We start from the raw sequence: 22,257 nt of genomic DNA, 5'->3' as shown, positions 1-22,257 counted from the left end.
CCAGACATGATTGAATTTATTCCCTTCCAGAATAAATACTCATTCAAATATACGATTGTTTGAACACAATGGTGCTTTATTGTAGACCAACAGTGTTTTCCATTACTCATCTGCATCAGGTTACAAGAGATACAAGCTGGAGTGAGTCTTAGAGCCAAGTCATGTTCAAACACCACTGGAAAAATGGGGCTAAATACAAGAGAGGATGAAGATAGGGATTTAGCAGATAACATGACAAGATGGTTCCGCCTTCATTGCCAGATTGGCATTAAATATGGCATTTGCGTAGCCTCTCCAGTTGCTCTCATTGATGTGAACGCATTTGTTTGTTTCCTTGGCGTGTGCTGGTACACCGTCAGTGGAATGTCACTCTGGCAAGTAGTAGAAGCACACGGAAACACAAATGTTGCTGGGAAAGCAGATGTCAATGCAGAAGTAAATAAGTCTTTGTTTCCCAGGACCTTCAGAAAAAAAGAAAAAAATCTCAAGGTTCTTATTTCTATTGATGTGCCGATGACAATCATAATCAATGTCCTGTTCCTCGTTCATGCTCTGCTAGTTGCAACTCTAAAAAAGGTCACAACTCCATCTCGCTGCACTACTGGATTAGGTTTCTGTCACCGTGCTCTTTAAAGAGCAACTCAGCATGTTCTTGGCTTCTTACGCAATGTCCCTGTATATTCTCTTGTCACAAAAATCAATTCAAACAATGTTTTAACATTTATTTAAAGGAATATTATGGGCTCAGTAGAGTTTTAACTCAATACAGCATTTTGAGTGTAATGTTAATTAGCACAAAAATTATTTTCTGTCTTTAAAATAAAAAAGTGAGGCACTTACAATAGACATGAATGGGGCCAGTTTGTAAATGTTAAATTACTCACTGTTTCAGTAGTATAGCAACAAGATACAGTATCAACTATATGCAGTGTAAAACTAAGTGCAAATATTAATAGATTTTATTTACACTATATAAAAATAGCAGTATTTACAGTATTTACTGCTATGTATAGCAAATATTGCATTGTAAATAGTGGCAGATATCTGTACTTCAGTATTGTAGTATATTATAAAACAGTATGCAATAACGTATTCAGTGTAAATTATCATTTGTATTACAATTACTGAATGGATACTGCCTTGTTGGGCAATAAAGCCCTCAGTACACCTACCCCTACCCGATAAACATCCATGAGGCACTTTATTTTCAACTTTTGGATTATTTTCTTCCTTTTAAAAAAAAAAAAAAAAAAATGCCTTTCTGAAGTTATATGAAACGTAAAAAGGAAGTAGAACAAGTTGAGTCGATTGCATCAAGAATTGCATCACTATCGATGCCGGGTTTGGTACCCATCTTTTGTAATGTTGTGTAGCCCAACCACATGTTGGTAAATAGCCCCTGCCAACAACACACCAAATAAATATCTTATTATTTTCTGTGTAAAGTTATATCAAAATTGACAACTTTATCGCAACTTTTTTAAAAAACCACATCGTTTTATATATATTTTGGACTACGGGGGCACCATTACTTCGGTGACATGAAATGGCTGAAGAGCTACTCAGTGTTGCCAAGTCCGCAGTTTTCACGCAGAACTGGGCTACTTTAATACTGTTGCTGCGAGTTGCTTTTGATGTTCGTAGGTTGAAGCGACCCTAATAATGTCATATTTAGTCCCTGAAATGCGAATTTACCAGGGGAACCAAGACAAAAAAAATGTGTATTTTATCGAAACACGATTTGGCTAGTTTTGGGTAGCAATTGGGTGGGTTTTGTTGTGAAAATCTGGCAAATTTTATCGGAAAACGTAACTCAGAAAATATACTGATACCATGCCACATTGTGTTTTGGTTGTAATTTTCAACGAAGGGGAACAAGAGAAGTGATGGAAGTCTGCTATTCCTAGTGATACAAATAGGAGAAAAAATGGGAAGACGCCTGTGGACGAATGAAACTTCCTTTGTTTTAGTAGACCACAGCTACTGAAACAGCTTACAAACGGCAGAGACAAGAAGCGCTAGATGCCATCCTGGCAGGATGCAAACATTCAGATGCTTGTCATGACGCTGCAACCACTTAAGTAGTTTCTCAACATGGATTTCACTCAATATCTGGGAGGCGTTGGGGCTCATCAAATTACTAGTATTTGTGCCATTATTTAACACCCAAAAAAGCAGGCAGTAATTTGTGCTGCTCTTGGTAGATTGCGCTGGTCATTATGGAAATGTTGCACCTGTGTTCTTTAATGCACACCTTGTCAGTAAATCACCCGCAGAATTTTCCCCTCCCAACGGTGCTTTTATAAAATTGCGCTTTAATGCTAATTTGCCCTGTTTAGTAAATCTGGTTGAGTAAATCAGTGATATGGCATTTGGTTTAAGACTACACTTATATTCATCACCACCTGTTACCCTTTTCACTATCTGTGGTCATCGTATAAGTATTTTATTTTCCAAGTTGTGTATTCTAAACTGTGTCCTGGTAAAAATAGCAACAGGTAGCACCACTATCCCATGGAGTGCAACCATTTCACGTCAAAATGATGCCCTCTAGTCCAAAATTTTGGACTTTTTTAAATAACATAAATATTTCATGGATTTTCTACTACATATTTAAATAAGAGACATCATTTATAGTACGTTATATTAAGCCATATAAGTCTTAATACCTGGCGTTCCCCTTTAATCTTACAACTTAATCAAAACACAAAAGTACTTTTTAATGTAAAACTACTTTACAAATGATTTATACAACTTATAAAAGTTGTAACAGAAGAATGTAAGTGGAATAAAATTATATGCCTGATGTTTCTCCTCCAAAAATCATCCTCATTCACATATATTGTAAGTGCCTGTCGGTTTAAAGGAGAAGTCCACTTCCAGAACAACAATTCACAAATAATTTACTCACCCCCTTGTCATCCAAGATGTTCATGTCTTTCTGTCTTCAGTCGTGAAGAAATTATGGCGGAACCACAGACCCAGTGTTTACAAAGCGAACACGCAAAGACTAAGAAAGTGCAAGTAAGTCAAACACTGTTTACAAACAAAAAGGTACAATGATGTCGGACGATTCTGAAGTTGTAGGAGAAAATAACATGGAGTTTTTCGACATACTCTAACTTTTTGAGCCGGAGTACACAGACGATGAACCTGTGGTGATTCGAAGACGTGATTCGTAGTAGTGATGGGAAGTTCGGATCATTTTACTGACTCGGACCTTTGAGTCTGACACAAATCTTTTTTTCGAGTCATTTCGTTCATTTTAGCTAAATCAGCATCACATGACAGCCCCATAAGATGAACGAACGACAAAAACCTGAAGACTTAAAACAGGTGAACTAATTCCAGTACAGAACCTAATAGGATGTTGCGCATGCGCGACTGAATGAATCACTCCCTGAGACGATTCGTTCTTCCCAAGTCACATTAAAGTGAAATTTTTCAAGAACGACCCGTGGACACGCATCCCAGAGCATTTGCTACACAAGCTTTTGTGCTTAAAAAGTATACAAATTTTTATTTTTCGAAAACAATGACCGATGGTTTCGCTAGATAAGACCCTTCTTCTTCGGCTGGGATCATTTAGAGCCCTTTGAAGCTGCATTTAAACTGCATTTTGGAAATTCAAATTCGGGGCACCATTGCAGTCCATTATATGGAGAAAAATCCTGAAATGCTTTCCTCAAAAACCATAATTTCTTCACGACTGAAAACAGAAAGACATGAACATCTTGGATGACAAGGGGGTGAGTAAACTATTTGTAAATTGTTGTTCTGGAAGTGGACTTCTCCTTTCACCTAAAAAAAAGAAAGAAAAGTAATAAAAAAAGGAAAAAGAAAAAAAGAAGAAGGAAGAGGTAAAAGTGTCTTTTGTGGTAATCAACATTATGCAATAAATGCTGTTAATCAGTCCTAACTCCTTTAAAATATTGGAGGTTTTTAGATTTTTTAATGTTTTTGATCTGTTTATTTTATACCAGTCTATGGTGTCACATGATCCTTCAGGAATCCTTCATGACAGAATGTAATATAATGTAATATTGTATTACTGACATACTCTTACCATCCAAACTTCTAGTCCAGTACACAGAGGCCTGCTGGCAGAGGGACTGAAGAGGTTCTTGAAGGGTGGAAGCGTCGACACGACTGCTGGACAGCACTCCCAAAAACTCAGTGTGTTTTTCAGTCTGATTTCCCACCACCCAGACCTGACGAACCTGTGAGAATCATCACATATCTCACTGTATATCACTTCCAAGTAAATTATCCTCTAATAGTGTGATACAGACTCACTATACTGTTTCTGTGTGAACTCATACACTGTATAACTCCCGATCGTATAATTGTGTCTGGAGGGGTTTAAGTGTTTCCTCTAGTACAAAAGGCATTTGTAATTACACCACTTACTCCTCTGAGAGATCAGATAGACACTTGTTAAAGCGGAGCAATGCTTGAGCGAGCCTGCGACAGGCAGTTTATGCTTCTCAATAGCTCATTGTGCACCAAAAAATTGGAAATCTTGTTCAAAAGGCTATTGACCACGGATTGAGTTTCCGAAAAGTTTTCTAATGGCTTTAATCAAACGCAATGATGCAAAAATCTCAACCGAGACCAAGATTTTAAGTGGTCAGCGATACTTATCGGTTCATCAACCCATCCCCTTCTGCACAGATCATAACCCAGCGCATGAATCGCCTTGTTAAGTGCTGAGAGAAGTGTGTCCAACACAGGTCTCTGCTCTGTTTGCGGAAGGGAGCTCTGTCTTTCCAGTAGTGACTTATAAGAGGAAAAAGCCAACAGAGTGGCCATTGTGCACCCTGTGGTCCCATCCTGTAAGGCGATCCAGCCAAGGTGGATCAGATGGTCTCTGGAATTCGGACTCGGCTACACTAAAGCCCTCCTGAGCTGGTGCGGTCCATTACTCCCTTTCTGGAGTCACGGAGGAGAAAGCAGCCAAAAGAGCTCTCTAATCTACCCCAGAGCACTGGGGTGGTGCTGCGTTCAAGTGTCAGTCAATTTGCCAGCCACCTTTACGTTTAGGTACATATGGTGCATAAGGTGTAAAAAAGATGCTGCATCCGAAATAACAAGATTTGGTTAAATACACCAAAGCAAATAACATGAATATTCTCATTCATATGGTAAAAATAGGAGACTTGACAATTTATTCCTGTGATGGCAAAGGTTTAGTGTCACATGATCCATGGTAACATTTCTTATCATAATCAATATTAAAAAACAGCATTGCCTAATAATCTAAACACAGCATTTATTTTAAACTGAAAACTTTGCTCTCATTTTTGTTTAATTCAATGCATCTATACTGAATAAAATATACATTTCTTTAAAAAAATAAAAATCTTACTGGCCCAAACTTTTGAATAGTACACTCAAAATAAAGGTTCTTTATTGGCATCTGGTTCCATGAAGAACGTTTAACATCCATGGAAACTTTCCACTGGACAAAAGGTTCTTTATAATGGAAAAAGGTGCTTTGCACTTTTGAAATAAAGAATCCAAATGGTTGTTTTTTGCAGTGATGCTATAGAAGAACCATTTTTGGTTTCCCAAAGAATCTTTCAGTGAACAGTTCTTTAAAAATCAATCAATTTTGAAGAAGATTTGTGACTCTGGACCACAAACCCAGTCATAAGGGTCAAATTTTGGAAACTGAGATTTTATAATAATAAATAAGCTTTCAGCTGATGTATGGTTTGTTAGGATAAGACAATATTTGGCCGAGATACAACTATTTGAAAATATGGGCTCAAAGAAATCAAAATATTGAGAGAATCGCCTTTAAATTTGTCCAAATGAAGTTCTTGGCAATGCATATTACTAATCAAAAATTACATTTTGATATATTTACGGTAGGAAATTTACAAAATATCTTCATGGAACATGATCTTTAATTAATATTCAAATTATTTTTGGCATAAAAGTAAAAACTATAATTTTGACCCATACAGTGTATTTTTGGCTATTGCTACAAATATGCCCATGCTACTTACGGCTGGTTTTGTGATCCAGGGTCACTTTTTAAAAATCTAAAAAACCTTTTTCCACTATAAAGAACTTTTTCTGCACTTGAAAGATTCCATGGATGTTCAAGGTTCTTCATGGAACCATCAATGCCAATAAAGAACCTTTATTTTTAAGAATGTAGATACTTAAAATGTTCTTCACATGTTCTTTTATGAACTGTTCACTGAAAGGTTCTTTGAGGAACACAAGGATGGGTCTTCCATGGCTTGGCTGCATGGGAAAAAACCCTTTTAGAACCTTTGTTTAAGAATGTAGTGTATACATATATTTATATGTATTTAATGTAATGTAATATTAAATATCTGAGCGTCTTGTCCACTACAAAAATAGGAGACTCAACAGGAGATCAGAAATCATTTACCTGTTGCTCCGACTTGTTCAGTTGAGATTGCACATTCTCGTAATCCAAACTTTCCATCCGGCGAAGAAAGCAGCTGTCCTGGTTGTCAGGTTTATAGCATACCAATCCCTGAGGAAGAGCGATAGGGCAATGTAACTGAGCTTTCAGGAAAAAGCCTAATCCGTAGAGAAAGAAAAGTTCCTTACATGTCTCATGTCATAAATCACTGTGGATGTGTGGTTGACATGGGAAGTCACAAAGTAGGTCACTACGCTGTTGTGCTTGTCAATCAGAGCTGACTGATTGATCAAGTCACCTGTGTGATCGGGAATTCTGACAACCTGTAATGAAGACTGTGCGGAAAAGTTATGTTTTCAGTGCTAACGTTTAAAGCGAGACACCACATGTGATATCATATCACTATACTTAATTAATCACAGTACATTGTATTCAGAATTTCAAAAATGACCTTTACAGCATATCTAAATATGCAAATAAATTAATTTGCATACACTGCAAGAACATAAAACTGAACACTGTTTTATTTTGATATATTAAAGGTTTATACAGAGGTTTTGGATATTTCTTTTTATGACTAAATACAAAATACATTTTTACTGTTTTTAGAAAAATAAAATATAAACTAGGCGAATGATACATAAAAAAAACCTCTCTAAAAACCTTTAGAATACAGATAAGAATGAAACAGGAAAGTCTGGTGTATGTAAATGCTACTGAAATTTAGATTTCTGACTCAGTCCATGAAAAAAATTAAGAAAATTTTCTTTCCACTGGTATAAAATGAAAAGTTATTAAACAAAATTTCCCAGTGCAGAATTGGCCAGTGCATGGGGGAAAAAATGGTGTCTTGCCTTAAAAATGTTCCAATTTATGAGATGCTTGGACTCTTACTTGTGTCTTGTGCTGTAGCCCTAGATGTGCGGTCACACCGAGAGCGATGATAACAATGAGCAGCATGGCAGCGATACTCCCCCAGAGAACTTTGTGAGGAACCCCGGAGGAGCTCATGGGACCACAGTGCTAGAAAATCCAAACAAACACATTCATCTCCTTCCGAGTTAAGGCATTCACATTAAAGAGTATTTATGGTTTGTACACATAAAACACAGCCAAGCAAAACACAGTCTGACATATTTGTTCTATAATCTAAAGTATGTGTACTGCTAATGGAAAACAGCAATGAATTCTCACCATGTTCTGTGGCTCCTCCAGACTGGCTTCTGAATGCTTCCAGCACCTCACCATTCTGCCCTGTTTTGCTTCTCCTCACGGTACCTGTCTTACTTCTTTCTGTGTAAGGCAATGTTCATGACTGAGACTGACCAGCGGTGCTTGCAGTATAGGTGTCTAACTCCTCTCTGCCATCCTCTGCCCCCCACCTCTTGCCTCACACCAGGTAGTCCAACCCACTGGCTGCTACCCCTATACCAGACAATAGACAAAGGGGACAGGTAGATCGGCACTGTGGACAGGGCTTTTCATCGCAGAGCCAGTTTTTAAGCATCGACTGGCCATGCCCTTAGGCTGCTGATTGACCAAGGTGACTTTATTAACTTCAGAGGTGGTTAGAGTGAGAAAACTAAAGTGCAGTCTTATTACAGGAACCCAAAAATATGTGACTCTGGACCACAAAACCAGTCGTAAGTAGCACGGGTGTATTTGTAGCAATAGCCAACAATACATTGTAGGGGTTAAAATGATTTTTCTTTTATGCCAAAAAATCATTACGATATTAAGTAAAGATCATGTTCCATGAAGGTATTTAGCAAATTTCCTACTGTAAATATATCAGAACTTATTTTTGATTAGTAATATGCATTGCTAAGAACTTGGGCAACTTTAAAGGCGATTTTCTCAATATTTTGATTTTCAGATAGTTGTATCTCAGCCAAATATTGTCCTATCCTAACCATAAATCTCAATTTAAAAAAAAGACCCTTATGACTGGTTTCGTGGTCAAGGGTCACATATAATTTCTTAAAATCTTATATTTTATGTGCTATATATATTATGTGCTATATATTAATAAAAAGCAAAAGTAGCACACTTTTTATTAACAGTTCTTATTTATTTGATCAGTTAAGCAAAATGAACACTTTGTTCAAACCGTGGTGATAAGTAAAATCTCACTACCAGGTTTATGGGTTAGTGAATGACAAAGCTGTCAAGTGCAAAATATAATCATTGAAAATATTCATAATATTCTTTCATTATGTTACACAGTGAATTAACAGTACAGAACTGAACAAGTACATCTGATTAAATAAAAACAAACGGCACAATTTAGAGGGTCACTTGTTTTTTAGCACCCAAGCGTTACTGACCGAAAAAACACTCATTACAACTTTAAGACAAAATAAAACACGAAAACAGTTAAAATAAAATAAAAACATATTGCCCTTATATTACCTTCAAAAAAACAATAAAACAGTGGGCTATTTAAAAAACAAAAAGAGGTAGGCCAGTTTGAAATGAAGCCTTGATGACAATCATACTGCATATATTTGTAGAGACAAACAATTTCTATTAAACCTATTTGGGTGAATTGGATTATTAAAATATTAATACCCATATACTGTATTGATAAATATTCTCTATTAAAGTGGGTAATTTCAAGTAAACAATGACTATGCTTGTAGAGCAGGTAAAATATCAGCAATGCTGTCTATATAGAAGTCAGGCACCATTTTCTGCCTCTGTGGACATTCGCTTTTCTGGTTTGCCTCAGCTTCTGCTACAGTAGAAACTCCTGTAAGGGTCAGCAGGGTCTTCAGGCCACAGTTTGAGCCGAGCATTATGTCAGTGTCCAGTCTATCTCCGACCATCAGACACCTCTCAGGGTCCAGACCGAACTGGCTGGCAACACACTCGAACATAAAGTTGCTGGGTTTCCCGACCACTTGTGCTTGGCGTTGTGCAGCGGTCTCCACCGCCCTTAGGAGGCACCCTGTCCCTGTAGACAAGCGGAAGACAAGGTCGTTATGATAACACGAGATTTAGGTAATGCATATCTGTGATGTCATTCATATCTGCTGCTTACCCGGGACTGCTTTGCCTCCCTCCAGAGGCAGCCTCGTGTCCGTGTTAGTTCCCACGAACTGACAGTCGGAGTTGCACAGGTACTGCAGAGCCCTGTTGAGCTTCATGTAACTGAAGTGCTCATCAAACCCGACTAGTACAGCTTGAACCTCTTTATCGAGCGGAACATTCGCCCAATCTTTCTGAACTCCTGAGATGGGGTCAGGCCCCACACCGAGCGGATGGATTCCCACGTCTTCAAGCTCCTGCCTCATCGCATTGCTCCCAATTAAATAGACTTTTCCGTCGAGTTTACACACATTTTTGAGGTACACCGCTGAGCAGTACGCTGTCCCGAACACTTCGTCCGCGGTGGCATCGAAACCGAGCTTGCCTAATTTATCCGCGTACATTTGTCGGGTTTTCGTGCTGTTGTTTGTAACAAAAAACACCCGTTTTCCGCTTTTCTTCAATGAATTGATCACCTCAGGAGCTCCGGGGATGGCCTGGTCCCCTCTCCATATTACGCCATCGCAGTCAAACAGCACACTGTCCACCGAGTCCAGTAACTGTCTGCTCAGAGTACCAGTCAGTCGCGTACATTTAGATGCAGCCATTCCTCAAGTTACTCTCGTCCTCGTTCTGTCTTAAAATAACATTTGATCTTCACCTATCTTACTCCGCTGACTAGACGGATCAGCTTATGTCAGATGATAAAGAAAGACAGGGAACTGGAAATTACTAGTTGCCGCAACCGAACAGCACGCTACCTTGTGCAAGTGATTCATTCGTTTGACATTGTACGTGACGTTTTATACTAGTAAGGCACTTCCGCACCGGTTTAAAGGGCCAGTAACTGTTTTCAAATAGTATGATACCTTGGGTAGGCGACATGTTAACATTTTTGAATGAGAAGTTCACTTCCAGAACAAAAATTTACAGATAATTTACTCACCCCTTTGTCATCCAAGATGTTCATGTCTTTCTTTTCTGTTTCTTGAGGTTAACATTTCAGGAATTATCTCCATATAGTGGAGGAAGAAGGGTCTTATCTAGCAAATCAGTCATTTTTAAAACAAACTGACCATTTTTTAACCTCAAATGCTCATCTTGTCTCGTCTTTGCGGTGCGCATGCGTAGTCTGTGTAATCCGGGTCAATACAGTTAGGGTATGTCGAAAAAATCCCATCCGTTTTTTTCTACAACGTCAAAATTCTTAGTTTTTTTTTTTTTTTAAAAGTACTTTGATCTATGCATGTTCACTTTGTAAACACTGGGTCGGTACTTCTGCGGCAATGTTGGTCGATTTTGAAGTTGGGAAAGAAAATGAGATGGGTGTTTTTTGACATACCCTAACTGTATTGACCTGGAAAAAACGGAGTTCACATAGACCTAGAAAAGTAGATAGACCATTTCGCTAGATGTAAACATACTGGTCCCGATACATTTCCTGTTTCTTTTTTTTAACAACCAACATAACATTTGACTGGATGAAAATGTTACATTAGCACCTTTAAGATGTATTTGTATATGTGAAATTAAAAAAATAAATAAATAAAAAACAGGAAGCGCTTCTGGACCAGTGTTGTTTACATCTCGCGAAATGGTCTATAAACTGTCAATTTGTTTTGAAAATGATAAGATAATTGGTAGATAAGACCCGTCTTCTTCAACTGGGATTGTTTAGACCAATTTGAAGCTGCATTTAAACTGCTTTTTGGAAGTTCAAACTTGGAGGCACCATTGAAGTCCACTATATGGAGATAATTCCTGAAATGTTTTCCTCAAGAAACATAATTTCTTATCGACTGAAGAAAGACAAGAACATCTTGGATGACAAGAGGGTGAGTGAACTTCTCCTTTAATGGAAATGAGGCTGTGAGTAAAACATGTACAGTATTTTACTTTGTTATAGAGTAGGCTGCAGGAATTACTTATTTTTGTAGACCAAAACCAGAAAACAAATTAGCAGTTTAGCATTTTTGGTTCCATAGTCAATAGGTGATTAGTGAACTGTTAATTGTACCTGTTGTTAACACAAACTTAAGATATTTAAAAGTTTTATTCTATGACATAAAATACATTAGTAGTTGTGTTTTTTAAAATTTATCCATCCTATTCTTCAAAGTGAAAGTAAGCCTATGGGCGAGACTTCCGGTTCATTAGCCCCTATAGCAAAATAATGAGAAGAATAACAGGATGGATTAAATGGTAAAATTGCACTACAAACCAGTGTGTTCATAATTAAGATAATACATTAAAATAATACGGTAATACAATACACTGGTTTGGCTCAGCTACAAAATTAGACATCAGAAGATTACAGAGAACGGTTCGGACCGCCCACCCTTCAAGAACTATATACATCCAGAGTGAGGAAAAGGGCTCAGAAAATCACTCTGGATCCCTCACATCCATGTCATCCCCTTTTTGAACTTTTGCCATCTGGTCGGCACTACAGAGCCACAAATACCAGGACAGCCAGACATAAGAACAGTTTCTTCCCTCGGGCAATATACCTTATGAACAGTTAAATGTTCCAGACCAGACCCCCCCCCCCCACCTTGTGCAATAAAAATATGTGCAATAACCTTATATTTATTTGATACCACCTACATCTCAGTACATCCCGGCATCTCGTTCTATTCTGTTCTACTCTATTCTATTCTTTTTATATCATCTGTAGCACAACTGTATATGCAATTTATTTATTTTCTTAAATCTTATATTGCCATTTTTATCTATTTATATTTACATATGTGTATTTTTTTATTCTCAACTTATTTTATTTTCTCTGTGTTGTTGTTGTCGTCTCTGTGCACTGGAAGCCTGTGACACCAAAACAAATTCCTTGTATGCGTAAGCATACTTGGCAATAAAGCTGTTCTGATTCTGATTCTGATTCAACACAATGCAATTTCAAGCAGCAAAACGAGTACTTTTGTACAGCTAAAAACACAGATGAGTCCAGAAGCCAGACTCATAAAATTTACAAATGAAAATTCACATGAAGAATAAGGTGGATACTTGTCTTGAAAAAGTTTGCTAATAAGTGGCTAAATGCGACTAGAGGGGCTAAATTAAACCTCATCTGCCTTGTTGCGTTTACAGTACACTTGTGAACTATTCTAACTATTCTATTCTAAGACTTTGAGGGAAAATGTTCTGTAATGTTGATTTTGCTGCGACTGATTTTTGGAAGATTCTGTAGGAATAGGGCTACAGAATCTCTATAAGGTGAACGTGATGCTTGGACTCAAATTCTTCTTAGAAGATAAGTCAGATATTTCATAAACATAAAACTCTATATTATTTACCACCTCTGAAGTGGATAAAGAGCTTTGTATGTATCATGGTAAAGACGTGTCTCCTTAACTTTGACCTACATTTTTTTTTTTCCCAAAATGTTCCAACACCCTCCCTAAATTGCAGTGCACTCCTAAATGCATAATGAAAACTGAAATGCAAGCAGCATTTTCTTTGCAGTGGCATTTTTAACTTTTTGATTTAGAACTTTAGGCATCCTCTCATGTTCCTTTTATTCTTAAGTTCAACACAATCTCATGGCAGTTTGTAACTTCTTTATGTTTTACTGAATTAGGGGCTAATTTGTATAAATTCATACAATCTGCTTATTACAATCTGCCTCATTGATGGTTACGGTTTGATGGGTTATGGGTGGACCTTTATGCTTTCATTTTGCTAAAAATCATGTCCTTCAATATGATATCGTATTTAATTCATACAAAACCACAACCTTGTAAAATACACATTTTATAATGAGATTGGGTTGTGCAGTTCCTGATGACAGAGACCTTGACCAAATATTGAAGTTACAACTCAGGAGGATGCTGTGCAAAAAAGTGAAAATAATACTATGATACAATGTGGAAAGATAAACTGTTTAAATTATGGCACAGCAGTGACAGCACTCTTTGCTGTAACAATAAATTCTGGGAATGAAGAGGCCGTAATTGCGGATAAGATGGCAGGAACCTTTGAGTTGGCCAGGAACCAGGTACTATTTTGTGGATAAGGGGTAAAAGAGTTACATAGGTTTGGTGCAGCCAAAAGTCTTTTTTAGTGCATTTATTTCTAAACGCTTTAAATAAATAAATAAATATTAAAAATATGTATCATTTTATTATATACCAACATTTGAAATTAAATAAACATTTTTGTTTTACACTCCAGGTTTTCAGTCTTGTTCCTGAATAGTGTGTCCCCAGGAGCAGGGTTGATACCTAGGTTTTATACTATTTACATTGAATTTACATATATGGTGTCCAAATATGCAAGTAATACTGCCAGATGCAAATATTACTGCCTCAAACCAAGGTACCAGATGCTACCAAGACTTGGAGGGACCGACCACCTATGTCAGCCTGACACATGCAGGAACTCAGCATATCATCTACATAGATTACAGAATATTTTAGAAAAAGATTTTCAAAATCTTTCAAATGTAAACAGATCTTCAAAGTTATTTGTACCTTAAACCATTTGTGGAAAATGATTTCCCCCAAATCAAGCCACTGGCTTGGGTCCTGCTGCAGGAGGGATTGAATCAGATGGCAGCATTCTGTGCAGAACCATGAGAGAGAGGAAGAGAAAAGAAAATCTGATTATTACCTAGACTTTACATCTTCTGTCTTCAAACTGTAGGATTTAAATAAACTTACTTTTCTTGTCTTTTTTTGTCTGTTCTGTTTTTTTATGATTTAGAACAAGGGTGTTCAATCCTGCTTCTGGAGGGTCAGTGTCCTGCAGAGTTTAGCTCCAACCCCAATTAAACACACCTGAACCAAAATAATCATGATCTTCAGGATTACTAGAATTTTAAAGGTTTGTATGTTGGGACAAGTTGGAACGAAACTCTGCAGGACCAGGATTGGACACCCCTGATTTAGAATTATAATAGGTCATCCTTATTGTGATGAATTCTGTCTTACCCTTTGACAATCCAGGCTCCCACCGGAAATCGTCATTTATCATCTCCATGTCTCTGGCTTTTGGAAAGTGCCCACATACTAGTCTGAATAGGAGCACCCCCAGTGACCATACCGTAGCTGGTCTTCCGTGGTACTTGCCCTCCATGTAGTACTCGGGGGGCAGTAATCTAGTTCTTTCAGTCCAGCAGCTGAATGATCTGTGGAACTTTAGGGCCCTTATTAACAAGAATTAATAGGGCGACCTCTATTGGAAGGGGTTTGAGATGACCAGGCTAGAAGAAAGATCATTTAAAAGATCATTGTTAGATTGAAAGGATTTTGTCCAGTTTTGGTATGTATGGAGAAGAATCTTTAACATCCATGGAGCCTTTCCAATGAACAAAAGATTCTTCTAAGTTTTAAAAAAATTTTCAAACTTAAAAAAAGGTTCTTTTTTTAAGAACTGTTCAAGAACAAGGTTCTTTGTAGAACCAAAAATGTTCTTCCATGCCATTGCTGTGAAAGCCACCATTTTAAGAATGTATACAATGTAAATGATAGTGTGTGTAGCATACTTACAACATTGATGTATTTCATGTTCTTTAGCTTTCTGGCAATTTTCAATGCCACCTGATCAGCAAAACAAAGCATTTATTACAATTACTTTTAAACATGTCAAGTACACTAAACAGTAGACATAATATACACTAAAAGTGAGACAAAACATTTTACAGAGCAAATATATGACCTCAAGGCCATCCTACAAGCGTTTCCCTTCATAGACGGAGCCGTATCCTCCCTCACCAAGCAGTTTGCCAACTTCATACCAGCTCAAAATGTCATCTGGTAAAAGATAAATCATTGTGTTTGATATGAAATATCAAGCATTGACAGCAGTGTGTGTAATGTTGATGTTATGGCTGTAAACTCACCTTCAGCTCTCACGTCCACTTTGTTGTATCCTAATTCTGGATTGACTGGACTGTGATGGACTGGAGCTGGAAGGCTTTGACTCTGCTTATCTGCAGGAGGGAGGACTTCAAGGCCACTAGAAAGAATTTGCTGAAGACCATAATGCTGCAGAGAATTTTGATCTAAAGCAGAGAATATTAAGTATTGTTTTAATCAAATGATAATTAAATATTGCATACTCATATGAATATAAAAAATTCTTCAGATAGATCTTCATAATAAAAAGTAAAACTTACATGTTTCATCTGTTTTAACATTTATAACATGGTAATTAACGACACTTCATCCTACAAGAAAAAATAAGTAAGTTCTTTCAATGATACTCTTATAAAGTTGAATCTTATGTAGAACTTTTTAATATAGTAAACAGTCAAATGATTTACCCTCAGCCTGTCTTTCATATTTCGGCGCAATAGTCTGGTCTTCCACTGCATGATTCAGACCTGAGCTGTGGTTCCACTCAGACAAACAAACAGAGTGGACCTTCTCAAAACTATCCATTCTCTTCTTCTTCCTCATTGGCATCTCATTTGCTTCACCAGCACTAACGGGCTGATGGTTCTCAGCTTCATTGTTGCTTGAAGTTGGGGATTTAGTACTCTGGTGGAAGTCGTGCACATGAGTGCTGCCAGAACTTCAGTTTTTTCTCTTTAGACCAATGATACAAGTTGTCCGCTCCATTTCATCTGTTTTTAAAGATGTCTTGGATTAAAAATCTGTTCATGGCCATGAACTTGATTTTGATATTATGTGTGATGTGTGTTCGTAACATATTGTATTGTAACACTTTATCCAATGCAGCAGAAATATTCCTCTAATTTAAAATAAGGTTTCCATCATAGCTAGCTAAAACATTATTTTATGATTCAAAGAGATTAAGTAAGTAGGAAACAGGCACTTTTCAAATGGTCATTTGATTTTCCCTCATATTCAGGCGAAGTAGCCTCGTCCTCCACTTTCTGACCCTGACCTGAAATGCTGATCCTGTCAGAGAAACGAAGAAAGGGCAGCCTCTCCAAACTATCCACTCTTCTCCTCTTTCTCACTGACATCTCTTTTTCCTCAGCAACACTGATGGGCTGATGGTTTTTAGCCGCTCTGGTGCTTGATGTTGGGCTTGTGTTCGAATAAACGTCATACACCTGAATGCTAGAACACTTTCTTTTCAGTGCCATGATAACAGTTGTTTACTCTTCAAGGGCAGAATGTAATGAGAAAACTTGGGTCTAGCAAGCGTTACGATGTTAATTCAAGTGTCTCACACAAACATTCTATTTCTTTATATCGTTGCTGAATTCCTGAGTGAATTTTTAGAACATTGGTGAGCAGTGGCGTGTACACAGCTATGGAAGGGCAGGGTAGAAATAGCATTGCGAGGGCAGGAAGGATCACGCACGATAGAAATCGTGTACCGGAGGCACCTACATAGGAGAGAAAAGGCACTTTTACTTTGGGGGCAGGGATGCTAGTCCCCCCCTGTGCCACGCCACTACGTGTGAGACTGTAGGCACGCATGGCACTCACAACTGAATAAAGGCTTTTCCTGTTATTCTTTTCACTGACAGCATTTATATTTAATGCTCGCATATATGAGTCTGTTACTCCTATTTTATTTGTATTGCACTGGCTTCCTGTTAAATATAGAAGCCATTCTTCTCTACATATATTTTTTTATTATTTACATTATGTATGTTTACAAAATCGTCAACAATTTGGCCCCTCAGTGTCTGTCTAATTTGCTTTATCTGTACACTCCCTTCCTATTTCCGTTTTCAGGTCTGCTTTAAACATATATAGAAACTTATTCTCTCTAACCTTATTGTCTTCAGGTCACAGAACTTCTTTGGTGTGTATTTGAACTCTTTCCAACAATGACTGTATGATTTTGAGATCAATCTTTTCACGTGGAGGGCAAGTGAGGGACTCCTATGCGACTATTACAAACGGTTCAAATGCTCACTGATGCTCCAGAAGGAAAAGGGTTTCAAAATAGTGTTTTTCTGAAGAACAGAGGACAGTTTAACAGTTCAGGACAAACAAAGGAATCATGAACAGCTATCACTAAAAAACACAGCTGTTTATTCAGATAACAACACAGTATTAAGAATCATTTTTATAAACTCAACTATTAATTTTTTTCTTGTGGACTATACGCAAACATCTTTTATGTGAAATATCTTATTCAGGTCAGTACAAAATAATGTATGATCCTTCCATTTTGGTAAAAAATTAACATTTTGTAGATTCTGCAAGGTGTATGTAAACTTTTGACCTTGAGTGAAAAACAACTGAAAAAAGAACATTTGAACATTCTTATAAAAATAACTCCGAGAAAAGAAAAAAGAAAGAGAAAAGGGTACCAATAAAACATAAGGCTAAGAAAATATTTAATAAAAACCCATTTACCACAATAAAATACAGTTGAATACAAATAGACAGTTAAAAACAAGAACAATAATGCACTTTGTCTAATTTTCTTTTTTTTGAACAGGACATAAGGGCCAAAAGATTTCCCCAAGGTTTTTGAGGATTCCCCTGTGATAGAAACCTCTAAAAGGATTGTATGAGGTCCGGCAGCTGTGTCCAGAGTGTGGATGGCAATGCTGGCAGTTGTAACCTTTTCCTTTAAACCACTCATTGGAGGTTTGATTTATCAAAGCCAAATACATGTGAAACATGGAATAACCCGCCAAGAGGAAAAAGACAAATACCAAGAAGCCCAGCATGAAGACAATCCTTGGAAATGTCATAAAGAGATGCTGTAACAAGAAATGCAATGGAAAAAGATTGATCAGAGACACAATTCATGCACCACATCTCAATTATTAGTAAAGAACATTTCTGTGATTCAATTTATTATTACCTGGATGATAAAGAACGGTCCAGCGGGCTGTTGCACACCTTGCTCATCAATGTAGTGAGCATGCAGGAGTCCAGTTCGTAGAACAGCTTGGAGCAACATGTCTGTTGTAAGGACTGCAATATCACATGCCATGGCACACACACTCAGGAGGTACAGGAGGAAGTATCTGGTGTTCTGGGCACCAATGCAGTTATTCACCCACACGCAATGATGGTCAAATCTCTGGACACATCGATTGCAAACCCCTGTACAAATCAGATAAACACCATTTGATGCATAATGTTGAAAAATAACAATTATATTACTTTACTGTTTCTTGTATGTTTTTAAACTAAGGGGCCAGGGAAATTATTTTGTGATAATTATTTAATATAATGCCACTTAACTTGTATTAAATGTGGAAAATTATTTACTTCATGTGATATACAATACAGTAAGATTTTTAATGTTTTTTTAAATAATTCTGTTCAGCTCACCAAGCCTGCATTTATTTGATCCAAAATACAGCAAAAGCAGTAATTTTGTGAAATATTTTTACTATTTAAAATAACTGCTTTCTATTTGAATATATTTTAAAATGTAATTTCCTGTGATCAAAGCTACATTTTTCATTACTCCAGTCTTCATTGTCACATGATCCTTCAGAAATCATTCTAATATGCTGATTTGCTGTTCAAGAAACATTTTTATTATTATTATTATTATTATTATTATTATCATCAATATTTAAAACAATTGAATACATTTTTTTCAGGATTCTTTGAGAAATAGAAAGATCCAAAGATCAGCATTTATCTAAAATAAAAAGCTTGTGCAGCATTAAATAAAATAGAAATTAATACTTTTATTTAGGGAAATTATTACTTTTATTTATATAAGGATGCTTTAAATTGATCAAAAGTGATGATAAAGCCATTTATTATGTTTTAAAATATTTATTTTTCAGATAAATACTGTTCCTCTGATCTTTCTATTCATCAAAGAAACCTGAAAAAAATTCTACTCTGCTGTTTTCAACATAATAAATGTTTTTTTAACAGCAAATAAGAATATTCGAATGATTTCTGAAGGACCATGTGACTGGAGTAATGATGATAAAAATTCAGCTTTGAAATCACAGGAATGAATTACATTTTAAAATATTTTCAAATAGAAAGCAGTTATTTTAAATAGTAAAAATATTAAAGAATTTTACTGTTTTTGACATAATTTGGAACACATAAATGCAGACTTGTTGAGCAGAAGAGACATTTAAAAAAACAAAAACAAAAAAAACCTTCACAAAAAAAATCTCACTGTTCAAAAACTTTTGACTGGTAGTATATAATATTGGGATACGTTGCCTACAAGGACATACTCTTGCAAAAAATCCATGAAATGTATGGGTAAAAATGTTTACTGTAAAAAATGTGGTAGCAATGTTTTGAGCTTTAAATTTACAGTATCAAAATATTTAACTGGTAATAATCAATAATCAGATGTAATGATGTTTAAAGTAAGACAAACATATACTTACTACAGTGTTTGGAGCGGGCAGGTTTGACCAGCTGACAGGTTGAACACTGGACTCCCTGCTGGAACAGTTTTTCATCATACTGGTAGACCTTCAGCTGTGCAGTATGGTTCGCCTTTGTCAATGTTCCTTCAAAAGGAAAGTCAAATTAAATGTACAGATATTTTATTTATTTTTAATGGCAATGAGACAATTGTTCAATTTGCTTACCTGGGTCTCTGCTACAACACAGGTAGAAGAGATAAGACTTCACTGCAAGGAGGACGTAAGGAATGCACAAACTGATTAAACTTATGCCCATGTCCAAACAGAAACCGAAAACCTCATAGGAGAATTCTCCATACACAACCACTTCAAGTACCAGGTGCAAGTAAAGAAAGAAGTTGTTCCTAATGGGACAAATTAATGGACATAGGATTAGAGGAAATATACGTGACAGTCTGATGTTCAGGAAACACATATAATGATAAAGTGTATACCTTGAATACACTGCATAATCTAAATAACTGTAAATCACTTTGGATTAAAGTTTCTTCCAAATGCATGCATGTAAAAAATGCCTTAAATGAGTCCATGTATCAGGTATTTTAATTATTATTTTAATAGTTTAATTAACAATTTTATCAGTTTATTTATCAAGGAAGGACAGTGCACATTAATAAACATTAGCAGGTGAGTTATAAAATCATCTATGTATGTTTAATATACACTAATGTTTAGCTTTTTTGTTTTTGGGGTCAAAGATTTTTTTCTTTTAAATAAATTATATTTTTATTCAGCAACGACGCACTACATTGATATTTAAGATTTTTACACTGCTACAAAATTAAATAAATACTATTCTTATGATCTTTATAATGAATATTCAAGTATCCTGAAAAAATGTGTCACTCTTTCTGCAAAAAAATATTAAGCTGAACAACTGTTTCAACATTGATAATAATAAAAAAAATATTTCTTGAACACCAAATCAGTATATCAGAATGATTTCTGAAGAATCATGTAATGAAGACTGGAGTAATCAGCTTTGCCATCTCAGCGATAAATTACATTTTTAAATATATTCAAATAGATAATAGTTATTTTTAAATAATTATAATAATATTTCACAATTGTTTTACTGTATTTTTGATCAAACAAATGCAGTCTATGTAAGCGTAAGGAACTTCTTTAAATGTTTAAATCCTTGCCAGCTACAATAATTTGAATGATAGTGTACATAGAAATAAAAACATGTTTTTGACTACATTAGAGATAAAATCCTGTCAGTTTATAATGAATGAAGTAGAAAAGCATGTTGTGGTGAACCTTTGATGGAACAGCCTGTGCATAGTTCTGTAACAAATGTTTTGGAGACATTGTGGGATCCATGGTGAGACAATCTGAAAGACAAACATGACATTAGCTCCATTTTAAACAACTAACGTTACAGAAATCATTAGGTTTGCAGGAGGACTTCACTTACCCCTGTGAACTTGTCCAAAAGCAGACCGAGAGGACTCTGCTGTTGTCCTGAATACTTACAAACCAGAGCGATGCAGGTGAGCACCACTGCCACATATATACCAAAAAGAGTGAGGAAGTCCATTTGCCACTACCGAAACATCACAGTACAGTGAGTCACTTTTCACAATGTTTGTATAACGTTAAATCAAAACCAAAAGTAGTATGGCCGAATATAAGACAACGATTTAATAAACCACATGTGTTGCAGAGTTAAGCAATACTGGACATACAGTTGCGCTAATGTACACAGAAAGGGGCAAGCGAAGAAAAGTTTTACCTTTATTCACCTGAGCACCATTCTCACGCCTTTTTTCTGTGCAGACTGTAGTGTGGTGAAGTAGACGTGAATACGGAACACTGTTGCCAGATCACCACACAAAACAAGACACCTGTTCTATCAAAACATACACACTTGCCTTACCAAATAAGTAAAAGGAGGTATGCAAGTGTATATTTTTACGTAAAATTATTAAAACGTTTTACACTACTGCACTCTGTAAATAAACTACTATTAGCGACGTTTTCAGTGGGAAAGCGGACATGGCAACACTGCTACGGAACTTATTCACTACGACTGAGTTGTCAAAGTAAAAGTCGTCCCAGACTTCTTTTTTATTGTTTACTTCTTATTTTTTCTGGCTCGCTATTTTGAAGTCATTCAGTTTATCTTGCAATAAGTGACCCTGGACCACAAACCCAGTCTTAAGTAGCACGGGTGTATTTGTAGCAGTAGCCAAAAATACATTGTATGGGTCAAAATGATCGATTTTTCTTTTATACCAAAAATCAAAAAGTAAATATAATGTTCTATTAAGATATTTTGTAAATGTCCTACCAAAACTTAATTTTTGATTAGTAATATGCATTGCTAAGAACTTCATTTGGACGACAAGTAAATGTGATTTTCTCAGAACTTCATTTGGACGACAAGTAAATGTGATTTTCTCAGTATTTAGAATTAAATAATTAGAATTAAATACTCAGTATTATTTATTTATTTATTTATTTTATTTTTTGCACCTTTTCCAGATTTCAAATAGTTGTA

At 36.2% G+C, this 22,257-nt stretch overlaps 3 protein-coding genes across 3 annotated transcripts; all 3 read right to left on the bottom strand.

Moving 5' to 3' along the window:
• Window positions 1-51: 51 nt before the first annotated feature.
• Window positions 52-7,788, bottom strand: bricd5 (BRICHOS domain containing 5). The gene is made up of 6 exons (XM_051125126.1): window positions 7,601-7,788; window positions 7,301-7,429; window positions 6,595-6,741; window positions 6,410-6,517; window positions 4,067-4,220; window positions 52-461 (listed from the first exon to the last, which is right to left on the bottom strand). Exons 1-6 carry the CDS (start codon window positions 7,652-7,654, stop codon window positions 367-369), a joined length of 687 nt encoding a protein of 228 aa, XP_050981083.1. The 5' UTR covers window positions 7,655-7,788; the 3' UTR covers window positions 52-366.
• A 674-nt stretch (window positions 7,789-8,462) lies between these two features.
• Window positions 8,463-10,222, bottom strand: pgp (phosphoglycolate phosphatase). Its single transcript, XM_051123561.1, has 2 exons — window positions 9,450-10,222; window positions 8,463-9,362 (listed from the first exon to the last, which is right to left on the bottom strand). Exons 1-2 carry the CDS (start codon window positions 10,042-10,044, stop codon window positions 9,037-9,039), a joined length of 921 nt encoding a protein of 306 aa, XP_050979518.1. The 5' UTR covers window positions 10,045-10,222; the 3' UTR covers window positions 8,463-9,036.
• A 7,179-nt stretch (window positions 10,223-17,401) lies between these two features.
• On the bottom strand, window positions 17,402-21,902 carry zdhhc4 (zinc finger DHHC-type palmitoyltransferase 4). The gene is made up of 7 exons (XM_051124474.1): window positions 21,490-21,902; window positions 21,172-21,300; window positions 21,015-21,088; window positions 19,917-20,095; window positions 19,710-19,835; window positions 18,194-18,438; window positions 17,402-18,089 (listed from the first exon to the last, which is right to left on the bottom strand). The coding sequence occupies exons 2-7, from the start codon at window positions 21,292-21,294 to the stop codon at window positions 17,799-17,801; spliced, it is 1,038 nt and encodes a 345-aa protein (XP_050980431.1). The 5' UTR covers window positions 21,295-21,300; window positions 21,490-21,902; the 3' UTR covers window positions 17,402-17,798.
• Between the last annotated feature and the right edge of the window lie 355 nt (window positions 21,903-22,257).

Source organism: Labeo rohita, chromosome 12, assembly GCF_022985175.1.
Source record: "Labeo rohita strain BAU-BD-2019 chromosome 12, IGBB_LRoh.1.0, whole genome shotgun sequence".
Classification (NCBI taxonomy): domain Eukaryota; kingdom Metazoa; phylum Chordata; class Actinopteri; order Cypriniformes; family Cyprinidae; genus Labeo; species Labeo rohita.
The sequence above is the reverse complement of the archived record's forward strand: the minus strand, read 5'-3'. Positions and strand labels throughout refer to the sequence as shown.

Coding starts and splice junctions, on each gene's coding strand:
- bricd5 (XM_051125126.1), bottom strand. CDS start 7,654: ATGGTGAGGTGCTGGAAGCATTCAGAAGCCAGTCTGGAGGAGCCACAG. Junction 7,430..7,600: donor TGGAGGAGCCACAGAACATG/GTGAGAATTCAT, acceptor TGGATTTTCTAG/CACTGTGGTCCCATGAGCTC. Junction 6,742..7,300: donor GGCTACAGCACAAGACACAA/GTAAGAGTCCAA, acceptor TTTTCCGCACAG/TCTTCATTACAGGTTGTCAG.
- pgp (XM_051123561.1), bottom strand. CDS start 10,044: ATGGCTGCATCTAAATGTACGCGACTGACTGGTACTCTGAGCAGACAG. Junction 9,363..9,449: donor GGGAGGCAAAGCAGTCCCGG/GTAAGCAGCAGA, acceptor GCTTGTCTACAG/GGACAGGGTGCCTCCTAAGG.
- zdhhc4 (XM_051124474.1), bottom strand. CDS start 21,294: ATGGACTTCCTCACTCTTTTTGGTATATATGTGGCAGTGGTGCTCACC. Junction 20,096..21,014: donor CACAGGCTGTTCCATCAAAG/GTTCACCACAAC, acceptor TTGTCCCATTAG/GAACAACTTCTTTCTTTACT. Junction 19,836..19,916: donor GTGTTGTAGCAGAGACCCAG/GTAAGCAAATTG, acceptor TTCCTTTTGAAG/GAACATTGACAAAGGCGAAC.